Below are 20,517 nucleotides of genomic sequence, written 5' to 3'. Positions count from 1 at the left end.
GTGCTGGCGCACTCCCATTTAAGTCAATAGGGTTGCATCAGGGTAAATTAGAAGAGAATTTGGCCTGTGATCTGGGCTGAAGGTGTGTGGTTTCTATTTCCAGTCCGAGCAGTTTGATATAGCAAAAATTACCAATACACGAGGAGGGTTTTATTCAGAGACATCTGTAGGTTGGCAGCTGTGCCAGTCATGTCAATTCTTTTAAATAACTGAAGCTATGAACTCGAGAATGTTAGCGTTTTTGTTGGTGACAGTGTTGTGAATATTGGTGCACTATGACAGATTTATTTTTTTTCCAAGCTTATTTAGGGGGTGTAACACACGCACGTGTGGGGGAGGGAAGGCTGGTCTCATTTTTTTTAAAAACACCTCTTTAGCATTTTGCATATATCAGCATCCTAGCAGAGTGGTTTGCTAATCACACTAGAAGATCCACTTTAAATTCAGGAATACTGAAACTTTGAAACTGTAACATTTTGACTGGTGAGAATGACCAGTCTTCTTTTCTGTTTTGCAGTGAGCTAGTTGAAGGAAGCTGGCATTGTCACACAGTGAAAGCTCTGCAGAAGTGCCGCAGGTTTTTCATATGGAAATGTGAAATAATGGGGTGATTAAATAGAGCTGTATATTAAAGTACATCTGACATTAGAATTAGCATAATGTGCTCTAGCCCTAGGCTGAGTACTTTATTTGCCATCTGCGTCGGACCAAAATCCCCTGGGGAAGCGCTAAAATATTCTGAATAAACTCAGCCCGAGTTCTTATTGAGAGTAAAATACCATTTGTGGCACGTCGTATTGATTCGTCTTAATTGCGGTGCAGAAAAGAACATTCAGTTGCTGATGACTTTTGTACTCTGTGACAAGTCGGCTGGAGTTATTCTAACACTGCAGTTGGTTAACCTGAACAGACTGCCATGCTCGGAGAAGGAGAAAACCTTATTTTCAGCAGCATAACCTGCAGTATCATCTCTCTGCTTTACTCCTTCTTATCTTGATGCATCATCCCTTTTTATTTTTAAGAGTACAGCCGTCAACTAAAAATAAAAATGGGACTTAGTTCAATCAGTCCAAGGAAATTCAAATTCTTACCCCCCCACACATCCTCTTTAAAAAAAAATATCCAGAAACATGTGACCAGCTTTCATCTAAGCAAGTGAAAATCAGTGGAACTTGTCCTTGAGGATACATCGCCAGAACCATTAGTTCAAGAGATTTAGTCTGTATATTTTATAAAAGCCAAGGTTTCTCCTGTGCTTAAGCCCATGGTCTTAGTCTGTTGTAATGGTTTGATTTTTGTTAACTCTCCACTCAAATAGGTTGCTGAATACCTTTGAAAAAGTGCTTATAGCATGCACAAAAGATAAATATTTCATCTGAAGGAAAATACTTTGGTGCTTCATGCAATTCTGTAACATTCATAAGGTCCAGTTTTTACCCTATAATTGCCTATCATTATACACAATTTACATATTCAAACATTCTCTACAAACCTTAGTCTAGCATGTTTTTATTACAAATTCAGATCAAGGGAATAACCTTTAACTTCAGAGACAAATGAGACAAATTTACAAGTGCATGTCTGCTGTTTTCTTGTGTTTTATAAATCCCTGTAGACCTGAACACTTTTGCTATAACGCCACTCAGAACAATATACATATATTACTACTTGTTTGTAGTGCTTCAGTAATGAGTCCCCTTTGTATTAGATAACCTATATAATTCAGTATCTAGGCTCTCCATAACGTCAATTATCTCCTCATAGCTAAATGTACATTCCATTAAAACAAGATTTACAGCCCTTATAATACTTCTTAGGATTGAACATGGAAATTTTGTGGATTTAAAGAAGCAGAGATGGGAGTTAGCATTTGTTAAAGAAGTAATGAATTAAAACAAAAGTGCTATTTCATTTACTAGCTATGAATAGATACCTAATACCCTAAAGAGATAGCTGCAATAAAACAAACACAAGCACCGAAAGAAAAAAATGTAAAATTTGTTTTCACCCTTTGGCTTATTTTATTGTCTCCTAATTTACTCTTTATTTTTCCATTAAATGACATGGACAATTTCCTTTATGTCTCCCTTCAAGTTCCTGATCAGGTTTCTGGCCTCACAATTGCTGCCTGAAAGATCAGAAAATGGCACCTCAGAAAATTCTGAGAAAACAAAACAAAACAAAAAAAACGCTTGCCAGTTTTCAAACAAAGCTACTGTATAGGAAACAGATTTAAAGGGAAGCTGCTGGCATATTTCATATGTTGTAGAAAAGACTGACATTATTTCAAATGTATTTGAATGCCTTATGCAAAAAAAAGCCCTAAAAATGTCCTTGAGAAGTACAGTGGTTTTTCATGAATGCTATAAATGGGATCCTATATATAAACTACCATACCATAGATACATCCAATAGCCTTTTCATCTCACTAATGGGTACATTTTCCCACCCAATATTAAGGTACTGATGATTTTCACTATTTTATAGGCCATGTTTCTAATGCATGCATCCATCCACTCTCTGTTAACTGGTATATAAGGTTCATAGAACCTACCTAAAAGAAGCAAAACTGTTTAGATGCTGTGTATATGGAGTCAGTTGAAACTGTTATATCACAAGGGGCTAATTTAAAAGTTAGCTCATTCACTATTGATCTCTCAATATTGATTTTCCTGTCCTCTCCTTACCTTTTGCACCTCTCCCTTTCTCTGTTTTATAAATTGATTTGTATTTTAGAGTTTAACACCAATTAGATGAGTGTGGTCCAGAGATGACTAACGTGCTCTCCTCTTCTATTTTATGCAGTGCTTTCCATTCAGGGAATATTGTATTGTCAGGTCCAATTTTTGCTATGCATTTTTTTCTTTTTTTCCACTACATAGGAGGGGAAAAGTGTTTCTTACTCTTAAAAGTGCTGAGCATCCACCTTCTGTGAACCTGAGGCCCCTCCAAGGTGTCGCACCCAGAAACTGAGGCTCCCAAAATCACAGATCACTTTTGAAATTTGAGATCTGGATGTATAACCCTGCTATAATGTGGTATGATAAAAATTAAGCTGAAATGTACAGCTAATGGCTTAATGTACTGGCCCCTAGATGTGCAAACTTGAAGTTTGATTAGGGCACAACTGAAAATGAGTTGTTGGACACGCAGCCCTGTCTCTAGCAGAGATTTGTCTACATCTACCAAGAGACAACATGCACTGACCCATATTACACATGGCTCTAGCCTGAGCTGTTAGCCACTGATTTTTTTTATGAGTGTTAAATTTCATCAAACATATTCAACAATTTTTGGGAAAAAAGGTTTAATGAAAAAAATCAACAACTCTGTTCATTTGTTCAATCTGGGCCAGATTATGATCTGTGTTGTGCCAGTCTAATTTAGCCTCTGTGATGGAGGTAAATGGAATTACTTTGGATTTATATCCCTGCAAGTGAAAGCAGACTCTGGCTCAGTGTATGCTAGTGTACAGTAAGCTTTACATCACTAGTTCTCCTTAGGATTCTTGTACTCTGTTCCTATTGACTTCAGCAGGAGATACACATGGGTATCTGAGCATAACTTGGCCCAAAGTGACAGCTAAGGTGTGTGACTGGCAGTTGGTCTTTTTGATTTTCCCTGTGTTGGGTAAAAGAGTTTATTTGGCAAGAAGATAATGTTTATTATTGATTGCAATACAGATGCTTTGGTGTCCCGCTGAACATTTGCTCAGTGAGGATCCGACCCAATGCCTTTTGAAATCAATGGAGAACTCCAGTTGACTTCAGTGAGCATAAAGAGTAGACCCTATTTGTGGACCAGCTCTTAACCCTGCTGAAGACAATATTTTGCTACTGGCTTCAGTGTGGGAAGGATTTGGCTATACATAAAAATATTAGTATATATTGGAGCAAGAAGTCATGAAATCAGTTAGTGCTATTGTAAATTTTCCACCTGGGAGAAACAAATTCTCTTCTGAATATTTTCTCATTAATTAAAGGCCATGTTGGAGATGGGGGAGCCTTGACAGAGTTGGAGAATACTCAGGAAGTATGAAAGCTGATCTGAAGCCTTTCCAATCACAGCGGAGCAATTATTATTATTAATCATGTTTATTAGGGCAGTGCCTAACGACCAACCAATAATGGGGCTAGGCGCTGTACACAGAGTAGTAAACTAGGCAAGACAGATGTAGGATGGGAAAAAGGAGTATAATATGCACAAGCAGAGTGAACAATGTCATAACACCAAATGTTATGTTAGTTCCATTTATTTTTTTATGGGGAGGGATTTAATTAGGATGGTGGAAACTGATGGAAAGAAAAAGACAAGTGAAGGGGGAGGGGATATAGAAGGGAAGGGAAGTGAGGACAGGACAAGGATATAGGAGGTTGGAGGGTAAGTGTGGAGTGAAGTTGAAATAAAGAGACTGCCATGGATGGGGATGGAGAGCAAACAGCCTTGCCTTCTTTCTGAATGCATTCCCATTATTTCCCCTCCCACCTCCCAAATCAATTTGATCCTTCTCCATCCCCAATTCTTCCCTTCACCTGACCTCATTCCAAAATTCCCTCTCCCCAGATTCCAGGAGGCTCCTTGGACACTCATTCCTGCTCTCTTTCTCCTTTACCTTCAATTCCTTCTCTCTGACCTTCCAGCAGGCACCTGTTTAAATCCCTAGGTGCAGTGGGATGAGTGGTCTATCAGGCACTCTTTGCCTTATCGAGGCCAGCCAATGTAATCCCAGGTGTTGAGGGTACCCTGTGACAGTGACACCCCAGAATTCATGTCCTTCTGCTCTTAAACCAAGATCTCATATGACTGAAGACAGCTACCGGCTCAGGAGAATGCTAACTCTCATGTGCTCTGAGGTGGACTTTAGCAAAGCAGGTAGGTTAGTTGTGAGTCAGGAGAGGGAATGAATATTTATCTGAGTTGGGAACTGAGTGGTTCAGGAAAGTAATAATCAGGTCTGGAGACATTCTACCTAAGTCACAAGAGTCCAACATTTTCTGCCGTCTGATGGCTGATTTGTTATCTGTGTGAAATGCATTGGTAGTCTTAGTCCTGTTTTCAATAGACAAGTGTCAGTTTCACAGGAAACATCAGTGCTCAATAGGCAATGCAAGATTTGAATGGACATGAAGGCTATTGTCTAGTAACACCCAATGAGCCATCCCTTCAGAACAAGGCTGACATTGGCTGGGTTATGTAGGGAAGTATGCACTCTACTAGTAGTCTATGGATGGACTGAAGATTTAGGGGTTGTGTCATTTCATCAACTTTCACTGGCATCAAACTGAGCTATTACTAAAGAAATGTAAAAGTCAGTAGTTCAGTCTTTGTTTAAAAATTTGGGGTTCAGGTTAAAGCACTGGGTTGGTGGTGCTTCAGAATTGTAGATCTAGGTCCAAGTCTTGGCTTTCCCACATACCATGTCACGGACATTGAAAAAACCTCCCAGTGCCTCAGTTGCCCTTCTAGAAAACAGAGATTAAAATACTTCCTTACCTCACAGGGATATTGTGGGAAGAAATTCATTAATGTTTGTGAGGTGCTCACATATTATGGTGATGAGGTCAAAGAATTAAGTAGATAAATATTCTAGCTTGCTTTGGATAGCTTAATTAATGGCACAGTTTGTGAAACTATTTCAGGTAGAAAATACACTAGGGGCAAAATCTTGCTCTTGGATCCATATCACAGATCTCTTTGGAATGCTCCATAGAGCTGGCATGTGGGTGATGCAACAGGGATTCCCACTGTGGATCCTGGGAAGGATTTGGTCCCAGCCTCAATGTTCTGTCAAACGTTATGTACCCATAGATCTTGTTCACCATGAAACACTAAATCTTTTTAGTGTTTAATGTCCTTCTCTTTAATGTCAGCTGGTCTTATAAGGAGACTTGTTAAACCAGTGCTTTCAATTATGGCATTTTAATTTAATAATAATTCAATTAAAGGTGTGTTTTTATTGAGCATCTACGCTACCTTTATAGGTATTATTAGAGTAACCAGCATAATAAGAAGGAGTAATTATTTAAATGCTCATTAAAAAATCAAGTGGCAGAGGGCAAGAGTAACACTGGTGGAATGATTGTAGGAACCGGATACATGTCTGTTCCTGAGTGTTACAGTTAATGGTGTCCTTTCTTTAAAGCTTGCAAATTTCTACTTTTCCTGAACTTCTAAAGCTGCAGTAAAGCAGCATTAAAATTCCTTACATTTTTATTGCTGCTGTCATAACTTTGTAAAGCATACCAGAAACATTACCTAGAATGTATTCCTAGTGGTAAAGAATAGCAGTAGTTATATGCACCCAACTTTGTGTATGACACAGTCCTAGTGAGGGTCATGGGTGGCTGATTAAAGGGGGGAGTTTATTCTCTTGTTACAGCTAATGGAATTATTCAGTCCTGCTGAGAAGAGGGTTCGTAAGGCAGAGAATGTCTCTGTAGCCCAAACAGAAAACAATGAATTTTCTCAAGTTCTGATCACACTATGATTATTGTTTAATATGGCACAGAATATTTTAAGGCGTTCAGGGGGAAATTCACCTCTGCTGCTGATGGCTCAAGGTTGAGCCTACATAGGGAGGGTTTGAACTGATTGCACGGGGAGGGCCTCTACATCACAAAAAAGAGTTGTGCATTGGTCACAAATAGGCTTGCAGAGGGCCGGTCAGGGGATCCATGATTATGCAAATGCATTGGAGCAGCTGACCCACAAAATCTAGTTGCTCTAGCATTGAGCTAGGCATTAAACAGAAATTCAGATGGGTGGAATTTACTTCACCTACCTGTCTACTAGGTGCCCAACATAAAACCAGACTTTTATGGGTGGGGAGGGGGAAAGGAAACTGAATTTAGCTCTGTTTTTTACCATTTATTAAAAAGAAAAAAAGTCTTGTTATTGTTTTGACATTTTGAATGAAATGTAATCAGTCACGTAGCAAGGGAGGGAACAAATGTTAATATTTCTGGCAAAGACCACCTTTAGCTATAATATGCAGACAAGACAGAAGTGTTCAATAAATTCACAGTCTATAATTACCTACTCGGGGAGGGGATATCTGATACTAGAAAGCTCTTTAATTTAACAGACAAAGGCATAACAAGATCCAGTGGCTGGAAATTGAACTCAGCAAAGTTCAAACTGGAAATAAGATACAATTTTTTAATATTGGGGATAATCAACATTTGGAACAGACTACCAAGGGTTTTGGTAGATTCTGCATCACTTGGAGTCTTTAAATCAAAAATTGGCTGTCCTTCTAAAAGATATAATCTAGCACTGAACTCTGTGGCCTGCTTTATGCATGACATGAGACTGGAGATCATAGCAGTCCCTTTTGGCCTTAAAATCTATATATCTGTGAATCTATAAACATATGTCCCCGGTCATGTTACTTTCTATAGGTGCCCATCCTATGCTCTGGGTTCTCATCCCACCATATAAATTACAGCATGGGGGACTGATCTTCTCATCATAAATAAATACCCACCAATTAATAAGGATAATAAAATAAACTCAAACCCTCCTTCTCTCCCCCAAAAGACATTGAAATCAGAAATGTCTGCTTAAAGATAATCGTGTCATGCCCACATTCTTGAAATTCAGGCCCCATTCAATAAAGCACATAGCATATGCTTAACTTTAAGCACATGAGTAATCCCATGCCCGTTCAATGAAGCAGTTAAACATATGCTTAAATGTCATTGACTTCAGTGGGATTACTCATGTGGCTTAAAACTAAGCATGTGCTTAAGAGATAGTGCATGGCATAGCCACTGTAGCAAGATGTTATAAAGTGGTTATTTAACTTCAGTGAAGTGGGCAAGAGACTATGCCATATATCAAAAGTAGCCTTATAACAAAGGGTTTTACAGTGTAGGTGCACTGCATTATTAAATATACGAATCATTTTTGAGAAATACATGACTGTTCCTGGGCATGTTTAAAATATTTAGCAAGTTTTAGACTATAAAAATGTTCGGAGTGGATCTTCAAAGACTTTTTGACATTGTTCTGTACTTAAAAGTGAGCATCTACACTGCTCAGGGCAACTTCTAGGCAAGATAACCATGAAGTGATAATATGGAAATGAACATTTTATTTTATTTTTTAAAAAAGAGGCATCTAGGGAGAGCCTTTGAGCGTTGTGAAAGTTTAAAAAACAGAAAAGAAAAAGCTGTCAGAGCCATGGTAGCCAGGTAGCCTGCAGTCAGTTTTGCCATTGTGTAGCGGTCTCCTGAACAGAAGAGTTTAGGGGCATAAAAGCGAAATAAAACAAAAAGAGAGAATACTGTTTCTGTTATGACTGATATCTCATAAACCTTGTCTCAGCAATAAACACTAATTTGCTCTGTTTGAAAGAAAACTAAAAAGGAGTCAGGGAGAAGGAACTTTCCTCACTTGAATTTCACAGAGGTGAAGTTTTGGAGAACAAAACAAAACATCTGAGCTTCATATAACATGTAGTAGCAAGCTCCTAGCCAGCTGCCATTTTGAGGCTAATTTTTTTAATCAGCCATTTCAGTTTTAGATTAGCCTTGATCCTCAGCCTGCCCACGAATTCTTTTTCTTACATATGTGCGTTTTCTGAAGTAAACTTTTTTTTTTAACCAACAGCTAATTTTTTGTTCTTGTTTTGTTTGGATTTTGTCAGTTCTTGTACTAGATGAGCAAGCTTTTAAGAACACACACACACATGCACGTGCACACACACACACAATTTAAAATATAATGCACAGTGTGACTTTTAAAAATGAAAGAATCGAACAGCTGTGGGTAATAAATGGATTAATTAGAGTGGATAAAATGGAGGTGAAGGGTGCAGAGCACTCTTTATTTTGAAGATACATGACCTTGTAAGACACTGCACTTCGTTTGCTATTAGATCTCACTTGAGAAAGGGCTTTATTAAAATCCATTCTAGGGTGAGCTGAGGTAAAACATATTGTTAAAAAAAGCTTTTGACAGAATATGTTATATACTTCAGTGTGCTTCAGTGATTTCTGTCACTTTTTATACTACACATGTTGCTGTTCAAGAAAAGTTAAAAGTCTAGACATTTTCATCATATTTCTATAAGAAACAGAAATTTAAATAGTTGAAGTAATAATGGGAGCATTTAATGTTGCTTCGACTTCAGAGTTGACATAAAACCCTATAACTGCCTCATCGCTAAGTAGATTTTAAAGGATACTGTATCTGCTCCATTTGGTGTGTGCATGCAGCTCTTATTAATGTCAATAGGAGTTCTGTATGCATGTTAGAAGGAGAATATAGCCCCCGCACTTTTATTTACAATAGCTATTGTTACAGATTAATCACAAAAGTTTAGCATATTACTCCTAGTTATCTCCCCTCCGAGCACAAAATAAGAACCTGTGGAAAAAGATCATGTCAATCAGACAAAAGTGTATTCCACTCCAGGTTTCTTTTTTGTAAAGGCCCAGATTCTACCACCTTGACTCACATGAATAGGCTATTAAAATCAGTAGCAGTGCTTGTGGTGTAAGGAACTACTCCCCCATAAATAATCTAATGAATATATAGTTAAAAATAGGCCTATTTATGTAAGTCAAGGTGGTAGAATCAGATATAATTTTCTCTATTCTCCCTTTTCGTAGGCACTCAGATGCTATGATGATAAGGCCAGATAGATAGGTGGATAGATAGATATCCCCCATCTTCCCTCTGTCTAAGCGTTCCTCATCAGCAGCCATTTCTGGAAGCTTAGAACAGTGGAATAGAATCAGTGGCAGTTATTCTTCTCATGGTGTGTTTTGGCTTAAGTTTTCTTGGTCCCTATAGGCATGTCTAAACTGCAATTAAACACCTGCTGCTGGCCCGTGTCTGTTAACTAAGGCTCGCTGGGTTTGGGCTTCAGGGCTATAACACTGCAGTGTAGGTGTTCAGGCTTGGGCTGGAGCCCAGACTCTGGGACCACATGAGAAGGGAGGGTCCCAGAGCCTGGGTTCCAATCCGAGCCCGAATGTCTACACTACAGTTTTATAGCCCCGCAGCCAGAGTCAGCTGACACAGGCCATCCACGGGTGCTTTAGTGCAGTGTAGACATACCCTGTGAGTCACTTAGCTTTAAAAAGGCAGTTTTGATAGTACAGTTGATTCACCTATTAACACTTTTGATTTCAAGTATAACGGTTGAGCAACAGGCTTCTGCATAACCTAATACCTACAACTGGAAGTGGGTTGTAAAATTTAGATCCAGAGCCAAACTCTTGCAGTTGTTATGAGCTGGGATTTGGTTCAGTTCATTATGCATAGGGCAAGACAGAGGAAGTTCAGTCCTGGTTCTGTTCTTCAAAAAATGTATTGCATTTGGGTTCAGAGCTCTGGTTTAGGTCCATCACTGCTCAGAATATATTAAGTCATAGAAAGAAATCAAAAATTCAATTTTAGTTTTTCCATAAAAGGTAGCTACTTTCAAAGACACACTTCTAAAAAAAAAAATGTTCTGAAGCATGATTTTCAAGCTGACGTGTGTGTAGGCATGTATAGGGGTTAGACTGCTGCGGGAGCACTAAAGGGGAAAAGACCATGTTTTTGAAGATAGTAAAAATTTTATATGATGTCCAGGGTTGGAATATTTTAGATAGTAAAATTATGACTGTAGTGCAGACTTGTCTACACCTGTCTTGTATGTAAACTGAATCAGGGTTAAAGGAATGTTTCCCACCTTATACAGTTGTTTAAAGTAGGCTAGAAAGGCAAATAGAGAGCCATGTTTTTGGCTCTGGTTACTATTTCTGTGATGGAGGGCAGGCTCAGAAATTCTTGGGATCCAGTTCAAGCACTGCCCGACATTTGTTACTGTTAATTGCAACTGTTCTGTTAGCTTTGATTACCGGATATTCCACTTGAGTGGCTTCTTGGTGTTTTGGCAAAGAGAATGTCAAAGGGATACGTTTTCCAAGCTCCTGTTCACTTTAATGGGACTTGTGCAGATAAATACCCACATACTGCTTTAAAAATTTCGGGGACAGCATGATTGAAGCATGTATACATTAAATACAGCAAAGATCTGGGGTGACTGCTGAGTAAAGTGTATACAAATATAAAATTAAAGACTGAACATGATACCACAGCCTATTTAGGTACCATAAAACAGATCTACCTACTACATCACATTTTCTTTTGACTTTATACATAGCATTAGATGCCTTGAAACAAATATTTTTACATGGAATAAAGGTGTGAAGCAAGTTTCATCCCTATATGCCAAAAATCAAGGTTTTATATGATATAGTATATAAAGATATACACAGAAGGCAAGTATGTGTAATGTATGTCATACATATTCAATGAATAAAAATGTTGGATGAGTAAATACGCTGGGCAACATGTTATATCAATCAGTACATTGCAATTAAATCCCCTTTCAGAAATTCCAAGGACTAAATCTGTTAACAAAATAAAGTACATGCCAATGGTATTTAAATATTCTCCTCTGTATTATTTTTTGAGTGTTCTCTCTGTTTTTCTTTTTTAGGTAAAGATGAGCCTTCAAGCTATATTTGCACAACATGCAAGCAGCCTTTTAATAGCGCTTGGTTCTTGCTTCAGCATGCCCAGAACACACATGGATTCCGCATCTACCTGGAAACCAGCCCTTCAAACAGTTCCCTTACTCCACGCATCACCATCCCTCCTCCTCTGGGACCAGAGACTGTTGCACAGTCCCCGCTGATGAATTTCCTTGGAGACAACAACCCTTTTAGTCTTTTGCGGATGACGGGCCCCATCCTACGTGATCACCCTGGCTTTGGTGAGGGTCGGCTCCCCAACACACCTCCACTGTTCAGCCCACCGCCTCGTCATCATCTGGATCCACATCGCCTTAGTGCCGAAGAAATGGGGTTAGTTGCCCAGCATCCCAGTGCCTTTGACAGAGTTATGCGTTTAAACCCCATGGCAATTGAGTCCCCAGCGATGGATTTCTCCAGAAGGCTTCGAGAACTGGCAGGAAACAATTCTACCCCTCCTCCAGTCTCACCGAATCGCAGCAACCCTATGCATCGCTTGTTGAATCCTTTTCAGCCTAGCCCTAAATCACCTTTTTTGAGCACCCCGCCATTGCCACCAATGCCCCCAAGCAGCACTACGCCGCCGCAGCCTCAGGCAAAGAGTAAGTCCTGTGAATTCTGTGGGAAAACATTCAAGTTCCAGAGTAATCTTATCGTGCACCGACGCAGTCATACAGGAGAAAAGCCCTACAAATGTCAACTCTGTGATCATGCTTGCTCCCAGGCCAGCAAGCTAAAACGTCATATGAAAACACATATGCACAAAGCTGGCTCCATGACAGGCAGGTCAGATGATGGACTCTCCACCACAAGTTCTCCTGAGCCAGGCACAAGTGAGCTCACTGGAGAGGGACTAAAATCCAGTGAGACAGATTTCAGGAATGAGAGTGATCCCTCCCTGGGCCATGACAATGAAGAAGAGGAAGAAGAAGAGGAGGAGGAAGAGGAGCTTGAAAACGAGAGCAGGCCAGAGTCAAGCTTCAGCATGGACTCAGAGCTAAGTCGTAACCGAGAGAACGGTTCCAAATCGCTACCAGATGAAAAATCCCTTGTCCTTGGAAAAGTTATAGAGAATGTAAGTCTCGGTGCCATCCAGCAATACAATGACATGCTAGCTGAAAAACAGAAGAGGAGTAGCTTCATGAAAAGGTCTTCTGATCAGCGAGACCTGTGTCCTCGAGACCTCTGTCAGAGAGACACAGGCGATGAAGACTCAGTGGCAGGAGAACTTGACCGCACTGAGGAAGGGACGGTCAATGGAAGAAACTTTGGCCCAGGTGAACCCTTCCCAGGTTTGTTTCCTCGCAAGCCAACACCTATCACGAGCCCCAGTTTAAACAACTCTTCTAAAAGAATAAAAATAGAGAAAGATTTGGACTTACCACCAGCAACAATAATACCTTCTGAAAATGTTTACTCCCAGTGGCTGGTAGGGTATGCAGCATCAAGGCACTTCATGAAGGATCCTTTTCTAGGATTCACAGACTCCCGACAATCCCCCTTTGCAACTTCTTCTGAGCATTCTTCAGAGAATGGAAGCCTGCGTTTCTCCACTCCACCAGGTGACATGCTGGATGGGGGTCTCTCAGGGCGCAGTGGGACAGCGAGTGGAGGCAGCACTCCCCACATCAGTGGACCTGGTCCCGGTCGACCCAGTTCAAAGGAAGGGCGGAGGAGCGATACATGCGAGTACTGTGGCAAGGTCTTTAAGAACTGCAGCAACTTAACGGTGCACCGCCGGAGCCACACGGGAGAGCGGCCTTACAAATGCGAGCTCTGCAACTATGCATGTGCCCAGAGCAGTAAGCTGACACGTCATATGAAAACGCATGGCCAGATAGGGAAGGAGGTCTACCGCTGCGACATTTGCCAGATGCCCTTCAGTGTTTACAGCACCCTGGAGAAACACATGAAAAAGTGGCATGGAGAACATTTGCTGACAAATGACGTCAAAATTGAGCAGGCAGAAAGAAGCTAAGACCCCCACTGGGTTAAATCAGGGGTCTAGGTAACATTTAATTTGTACAGTTTAACTATTGCCAACTGAGAAAAGCTGACCTAATTTGCCTCCGTAAACATAACTTAGCATAACTATAGTAGGTGCCAGACCTTGGCACTTAAATATAACCTGTGTCTACAAAGTTCTATTAAACCTGAGGGTTGATTAAGGCAGTAAAATTGTGGAGCCTTTTAACTGTGCAATAATTTCTGTATTTATTGGGTTTTTGTAATTTTTTGGCATGTGCAGGTACTTTTTTTTATTCTTTCTGTTTAAATTTCTTTTAAAATTTTGTTGGGTATCCCTTTTTAATTTTACCCAGTAGTAGCCTGAGATTACTTGCATTGTAGGGGGAGAGGCATATCTTTTTAAATTATAATTTTGGGGCCGCTGCTTTGTTGAAATTTAAGCTAAGCATGTGTAATTTCTTGTGAAGAAGCCAACATTTTAACTGAATTCTTTCTTTTCTTCTTCTTCTTCTTCCTTTTTTGTAAAATAACCTTGGAGATTAGGGAAAATAAAATTGTACAGCGGATAACAATCTTTAAAATTAGCACTTTCTTTTGGAATTGGATCTGATATGTAGCACTGACAATGTCGCTAAAGATAGAGGCCTTTTCTATGTAGACTTCAACATTAAAGTTATGTCAACTAAAAAGACATGGGTGCAGGTATTTTCTGAAGGCAGCTACATTGAACAAAGCAATAGCATTCTTAATTGTGGATTATTATCAGATAGTTTATTCGGGTTATTAATGATATGTACTGAGACGCCGCCATTTTGTCACTTGTTCCAGGTTCAGTAATTAAGATAACCGAAAGAATCCTCATAGTTGTAATAAAAGCTCTTTTAAGGTATTTTAGCATCTTCTCCACCCTTGGATGAATGAAATGCCATTCTTTTAGTTTACCACACACACACACACAACTAACCGAGTTTTGGATATATGTACAAACCCCTTACTTAGCTCAGTAGTATACTGCAACTAGAATCGCTGTAATTAAGGCAATTGTAACTAGGGCTGATTGGTAGTTTCTCAATCTGATAGAATAGAATTTATAAGGATGGCGAGTAGAAAATATCAGGATTATCTCATATAATGCACAACAATGTTATTGTAAGGAAGGGAAAAAATTAATCATAATACCTGTATTGGCCTGATTCTGCTCCCACTGAAGTCAAGAGAGTTTTGAGTTGAGAGTTTTCCCATTGACTTAATTGGGAGCAGGAGCAAGCCCTATATGAGCAAAGCATTGTAGGGAAAGAATGCAGCTGCTCAGTTTTTCCAATTGTTTTATTTTTTAGCATATTAGGACTAATGATAACAAAGAGTGGACAATTAAGGTTAGACATTTTGATTATGTTGACCCGCACTTTAAAACTTTTGTTTGTGTTTAAGAGAAAATGGCTTCTGAACAAGAAATTACAGCATATTCTTCTCCTTGGCCCAAAGGTGGGTTAAACTGTAAGGGAACAGCTGAGATTAAGTGTCAGTGTTGCTAAGCATGGCATTCACAATACTGTCACTATAAAGAAAAATAAAATAAAAATAATTTATTGGACAGTTTTTCTACTGCCATTCAATTTGACGTGAGTGCCTTGAAAACTGATCTTCCTATCTGAGTCTCTTGAGACAAATGCAAAACGTTTTTGTGAAATGAAAAGACTTTTAAAAAAGTAAAACAAGGAAAGTACATTCTTTAAGGGGAAAAAAAAGAGCCACATTTACTTAAAAAAATTACTGGTTGAAGATAGTGGACATGAAAATGCCATAAGACCCAATCAAATGAAGATGCATACCCAGCACAACTTCGGACATCCATTAGCTGAATTATTCTCAGCTTTTTTTTTTTTTCAGGACAACGCTGCTTAGGAAATGGAATGGAAATGATTTACTGCTGAATTAAAACTCATATGACACAAATTACAAGTTATCATTGAATGAGAAAAAAACAATTCAGGAACAATGGCTAATTTTTTTTAAAAGTTAAATTTAGTGCACTCTGTCTTAAAATACGTTTACAGTATTGAATACATACAAGGGTAAAAAAAATTGTGTGTATGTGTGTTTGAGCAATCTTTTTTTTTTCAAAGTTTGCTTAATAGGTTATTAAAAAAATGCCATGATGGCCATGTGTATATTGTTTTCTTTTGGTGACGGGGTTTTAGTATATATTATATATATTAAAATTTCTTGATTACTGTAAAAGTGGACCAGTATTTGTAATAATGGAGAATGCTTGGGCATTTTACAAAACCAGAAAGAAAAAACAAAAAAACAAAAAACAACAAAAAAAAACCTTTTCTTTTTTCCTTGAAAATGTTGCAGTAAAATTTAAATGGTGGGTCTATAAATTTGTTCTTGTCACTGTAACTGTAAAGTCTTGAGTTTTAGTAAAATTTTTTCTGCCTTGGGTGTTGAATTTTTATTTCAAAAAATGTATAGAAACTTGTATTTGGGGATTAAAAGGTGATTGCTACACCATGTAGAAAAAGTATGTAGAAAAAAGTGCTTAATATTGTTATTGCTTTGCAGAAAAAAATCACGTTTCTGACCTATACCTATTTTTCTCTTCCCCCTCCCCCCCTTCTGGAATGGATATTGATATTGGTTGATTCATATGATGTAGGCACTCGCTGTATTTTTACTGAAGCTTGTAATTTTTTAACTGTACGCTTGTCCTTTTAAAGGGATTTAATGTACCTTTTTGTTAGTGAATTTGGAAATAAAAATAAAAACAAGCAAACAGGCTGCCAATAATATATTTTTTTAATTTGGCAGGATAAAATATTGCAAAAAAAAAATTTGTATGTTAAGTCCTTATTGTACAGGAAAAAAAGGGGGGGGAGGGGTTGTTAGACGACCTTTAAGTAAAAGAAACAAAACAAAATAATTAAGTGCTTTTTTTCATTTTATTTTTTTTTTTGTTCACAAATGATTTTAGTTGTATATATATATTTTTTTTTGTCAGAAATGGCCTACAAAAAAAAGTGCTGTTCCCACAGGGCTCTAATATCTTCAAAGTTTCCTGGGCCCCTTGCATCAAGGTTTTACCAGGTATGGGTGAACCAGGCTGAATGGTTATTGCCTATTCATGTTAAGGGAAATTCAGTTTTTGTAAAGATGTTTGAAGTAACATTCCACAGATTCCCCTTCTAGAGAGAGAGAGAGAGAGAGAGGAGATTTTTTTCCCCCTTGCAAATGATTAGCTGTTTATAGCATCTTCTCTACCACCACTGCCTCCCACTCACTTCCCTAACTCCTGCCCTCCAGAATAAAGTAATTTTACTCTTTAAAAGCTGTTACACCTGCTTTGACACAGCTAAAGTGACCTGCTCTTGGTACAATTGTAATTTGGATTGAAGTAAAATTGGTCCAGGCACAGCCTTCGTTTTCCCTGTCAGAACAGGACCTATTCCATGTACAGGTCTTGCCAGTCCATGTTATTATCTGCTTTGCTGCTGTACTCCTAACTGTACATTCCATAAATTTCTGAATGTTTGAGGGACTGGGATGAAATTCTGTGCCTTTTGATTTCTCTTTTCTATTCTCTCTCTCTTTTGGTTGGGATGGGGACAGGTAGCAGAAGTGGCGATGACATTCTATTGAATATTTTATGGTGGGAGAGAAGGAGGAAATTGCATTGTTTCAGAAAAAGGTGGTAAAAAAACACCATGCCAAATTCTTCCTTCACTTTCATCTGTGCAATGCAGTTGAAGCTGTTGGGGTGGCATGGTTGGAACTGAGAGCAGAATTTGACCCAGCTATCTTGCAGATGTTGCCTTCTTGCTTGACCTCACCCTATCCTAAGATTTACCTATTGGTGAAGTTTTGATTTCAGTGACGCTGGTGTAAATCAGGATTAATTCATAAGATTTACTCCTGATTTATACCAGTGTAACTGAGATTGGAATCTGGCCCCTTAAAGGTGTATACTACTTTATAGTGAAAACTCTAATCTTTGTTACAATGGTGTAAATCTGGAGTAACCTCATGGAATTCAGTGGAGTACCCCTGAATACACACCAGTCTAATGAAGATCAGCATTGAATCCTAGGTTTCCAGTCTAAGACCAATTCCTTGAAAGAAAAAAAACCATCAACTTTCATTTTAAAGCAAATTGCTTGGGAGCACCGCTAGTCCTATTGTTTCTTACTAAGGTAGTTAAACCAGCAGTTGTCTAATCGTGTGACTTAAATCATTCATAAACCAACGGTAAGTCACCCAAAAAGCACAAGGAATGTGTTTCTACAGACTGTAGTGACAATGGAGACCCTCTTCTTCCTGTTTAGGAGAATCATACTTTACTAGGCCATAAGCACAATATTACATAGACATACAGTAGCTATTATGCTGCCATATTTATATTCACAATTCAGTTTAACATTTTATTAAGTTGAAATTTATTACTTCCAGTGCCCGCTTCTGTTTCCGTTGAAGTCAATAGCAAAACTTCAGTTGACTTCTGTGGGAGCAGGAGTGGGCCTGTAATCTCATTTTTGGGAAGGAAAATATCTATATGAAAAAAAGGGGTCAAAAATCAGCATTTCATCCCAGTCCTGAGTACAAGACAGTCCAAGGTTTTGTTTATCACAAGCAAACTCATTTTTATGGTGCTCTTTGTATTTTAGAACTGCAAAGCAAAGTAATGTTGATTTAAGTTGTTTGCATTTGTACCGGCAAGGCAAAATATTTTTATTACCTTTTTCTATTACTTATTGTATGAGCTTTTGTTGTTTACTTGGAGGTTTTGTCTTTTACTACAAGTTTGGAACTATTTATTATTGCTTGGTATTTGGTGCTCTGTTTAAAAAACAAGAGCACTTTTTTTTTATTATGGATAAAATGTTGAGATGGCTGGAGGTCATTTCAATATGGCTTAGTGAAATATTTATTGTTCCTTTTATTCTCTGTACAAGATTTTTGGCCTCTTTTTTCCCTTATTGTCACAATGTTGAGTTCAGCATGTGTCTACCATTTCATTTGTACGCTCGTTCAAAACAACGTTTGTTCCAGTTTCAAGTTATAAAAATAAATTGGACATTTGACTTGATCTCCAAATCTTGTCTTTCCTGTTTATTTTAAATTTGGGAGGACCTGAAAAACTGAGGATCATTATGGTTCATTAGACTTATGGAATATCTTTGTATCAGTTCAGTTAGGTATCAATTCAGGAAAGCATCCCTATTCAGGAAGGGCATTTTAGCACTTGTTTAACTTTAAGCATGTGCTTAAATCCCACTAAAGCCAATGAGACTTGAGTGTATACTTAAAGTAAGGCATGTGCTTAAGGGCTTTCCTGAATTGGAGCCTTAAGCAATGCAAGCTGGAGCTATATTTTAAACACTTAAAATGTCCCAGAACAAGTAGCTTTAAGTACTGGAAGGTAAGCGTGGTTGTTTCTATTTTTTCTGAGCTGAACTTTGCACTCAAGCCCCCACCCAGCAACATACTTAAAGATATACTTCACTTTCAGCAGGTGAGCAGTCCCAGTGGTTAAAGGTTGTTAGGGGCTTTACTGGATCAGGGCCTCTGTTCTCCGATGTAAATATGGAATAACACCATTCATTGACTTAACTGAGAGCAGAATTTGTCCCACTCAGTATGGGCTTCCAAGCAATATTTTACATACACCAAAATTTACCTTTAGATACACATTTGCCCTTCTGACTGAGTGCAGGGGGAGTTACTTATATGCATCTAAAGGCGGAATAAGGCTCAGTTTGGAGAGTATTGTAAGGATGGAGACAATAGCTCAACAGAATCCACCAGCCTCTTCTTCCCTATCAAGCTAACACTTTTAACAACTGTAAGAAAACCTTGACTGGGATAATTGTATACAAAACTGCTATTAGACAATTGAAGATTTATTTGTGAAGCTTTGAGGGCCAGATTCTTAACTCACTTAGGTCCTGATATAGCAAAATATGTGGGTAGGCACCATATTTCTAAGCTTGTGAGTAATCTCCTTGTCTTCAGTAGGACTACTCATGCTTAAATTATGCTTTGGTCAAATACAGGTTACTGGGCTCAATACAGGTGTAAATGGGTGAAATTTAATGGCCTGGAATATAGAGGAGGTCAATTTAGATGATCTAATGGTCCCTTGTGCCCTTAATATCTATGAATCTATTGAAGTTATCCGCAAAAAGAAAAGGAGTACTTGTGGCACCTTAGCGACTAACCAATTTATTTGAGCATGAGCTTTCGTGAGCTACAGATCACTTCATCTCACGAAAGCTTATGCTCAAATAAATTGGTTAGTCTCTAAGGTGCCACAAGTCCTCCTTTTCTTTTTGCGAATACAGACTAACACGGCTGTTACTCTGAAACCTATTGAAGTTATGTGTATGCTTAAGTGCTTTGCTGAATCGGGGCTCGACTGATGTAATAGTTAAACTATTCTAACTGTTATGGTAGTGTGAGATGAGAATCAGGCTCTTTGACAATTAAATTGAATTAAAGTTCATGCTCTTACAATTTCCAAAATGCCAAGTAAGGTACATTTTAAAGGCACTCTGCAACTGAAGAATTCTTTTAAAGGACACTGTATTTTATTTTTAAGTGTCATATATTTTTCATTTCAGTGTTCATTTTCCCTAAACAATAAGGCCTGATTCTGATCTCACTTACTACTGTTTTATACCACTTTGTAGCTTTACTGACTTAAACAGAGCAACTCCTCAGATTCGCTGGTGTGAATGAAAGATCAGAATCAGGCCCATTTGTTAGACTATTAATGAAAAGCGAAACAACAAATACTAGCAAAGCAAACGTGTTCACAAATTCAAATGAATATTTGTGGAATGTTTTTGCAGTATTTGCCAAGCTTTGATCCGTATTCTGATTTTTCTTGTGCATGGGTATAAATCAGGAAGAATTCTATTGAAATCCGTGGAGTTACACCGGTTTAGTAAAACTGTTGTGAAATCAGAATCAGGACCCTAGTATTCAGGGTCTGATACGCAATGAACCAAAAAGT

General features: G+C 38.5%; 1 protein-coding gene across 4 annotated transcripts in view; it reads left to right on the top strand.

The window, feature by feature from the left end:
* Positions 1–15,231, top strand: part of BCL11B (BCL11 transcription factor B) — a 98,565-nt gene extending 83,334 nt beyond the window's left edge. For all 4 annotated transcript variants that reach the window (XM_073349611.1, XM_073349609.1, XM_073349610.1 and 1 more), the window contains one exon: positions 11,501–15,231. In XM_073349611.1, coding sequence (XP_073205712.1) covers positions 11,501–13,512 — 2,012 coding nt within the window. In that variant the 3' untranslated portion in view covers positions 13,513–15,231. The remainder of the gene's footprint in view (positions 1–11,500) is intronic.
* Positions 15,232–20,517: the final 5,286 nt, after the last annotated feature.

The sequence above is a fragment of the Lepidochelys kempii genome, chromosome 6 (genome assembly GCF_965140285.1).
Source record: "Lepidochelys kempii isolate rLepKem1 chromosome 6, rLepKem1.hap1, whole genome shotgun sequence".
Classification (NCBI taxonomy): Eukaryota; Metazoa; Chordata; order Testudines; family Cheloniidae; genus Lepidochelys; species Lepidochelys kempii.
This window is presented reverse-complemented; position numbering and strand designations above follow the sequence as displayed.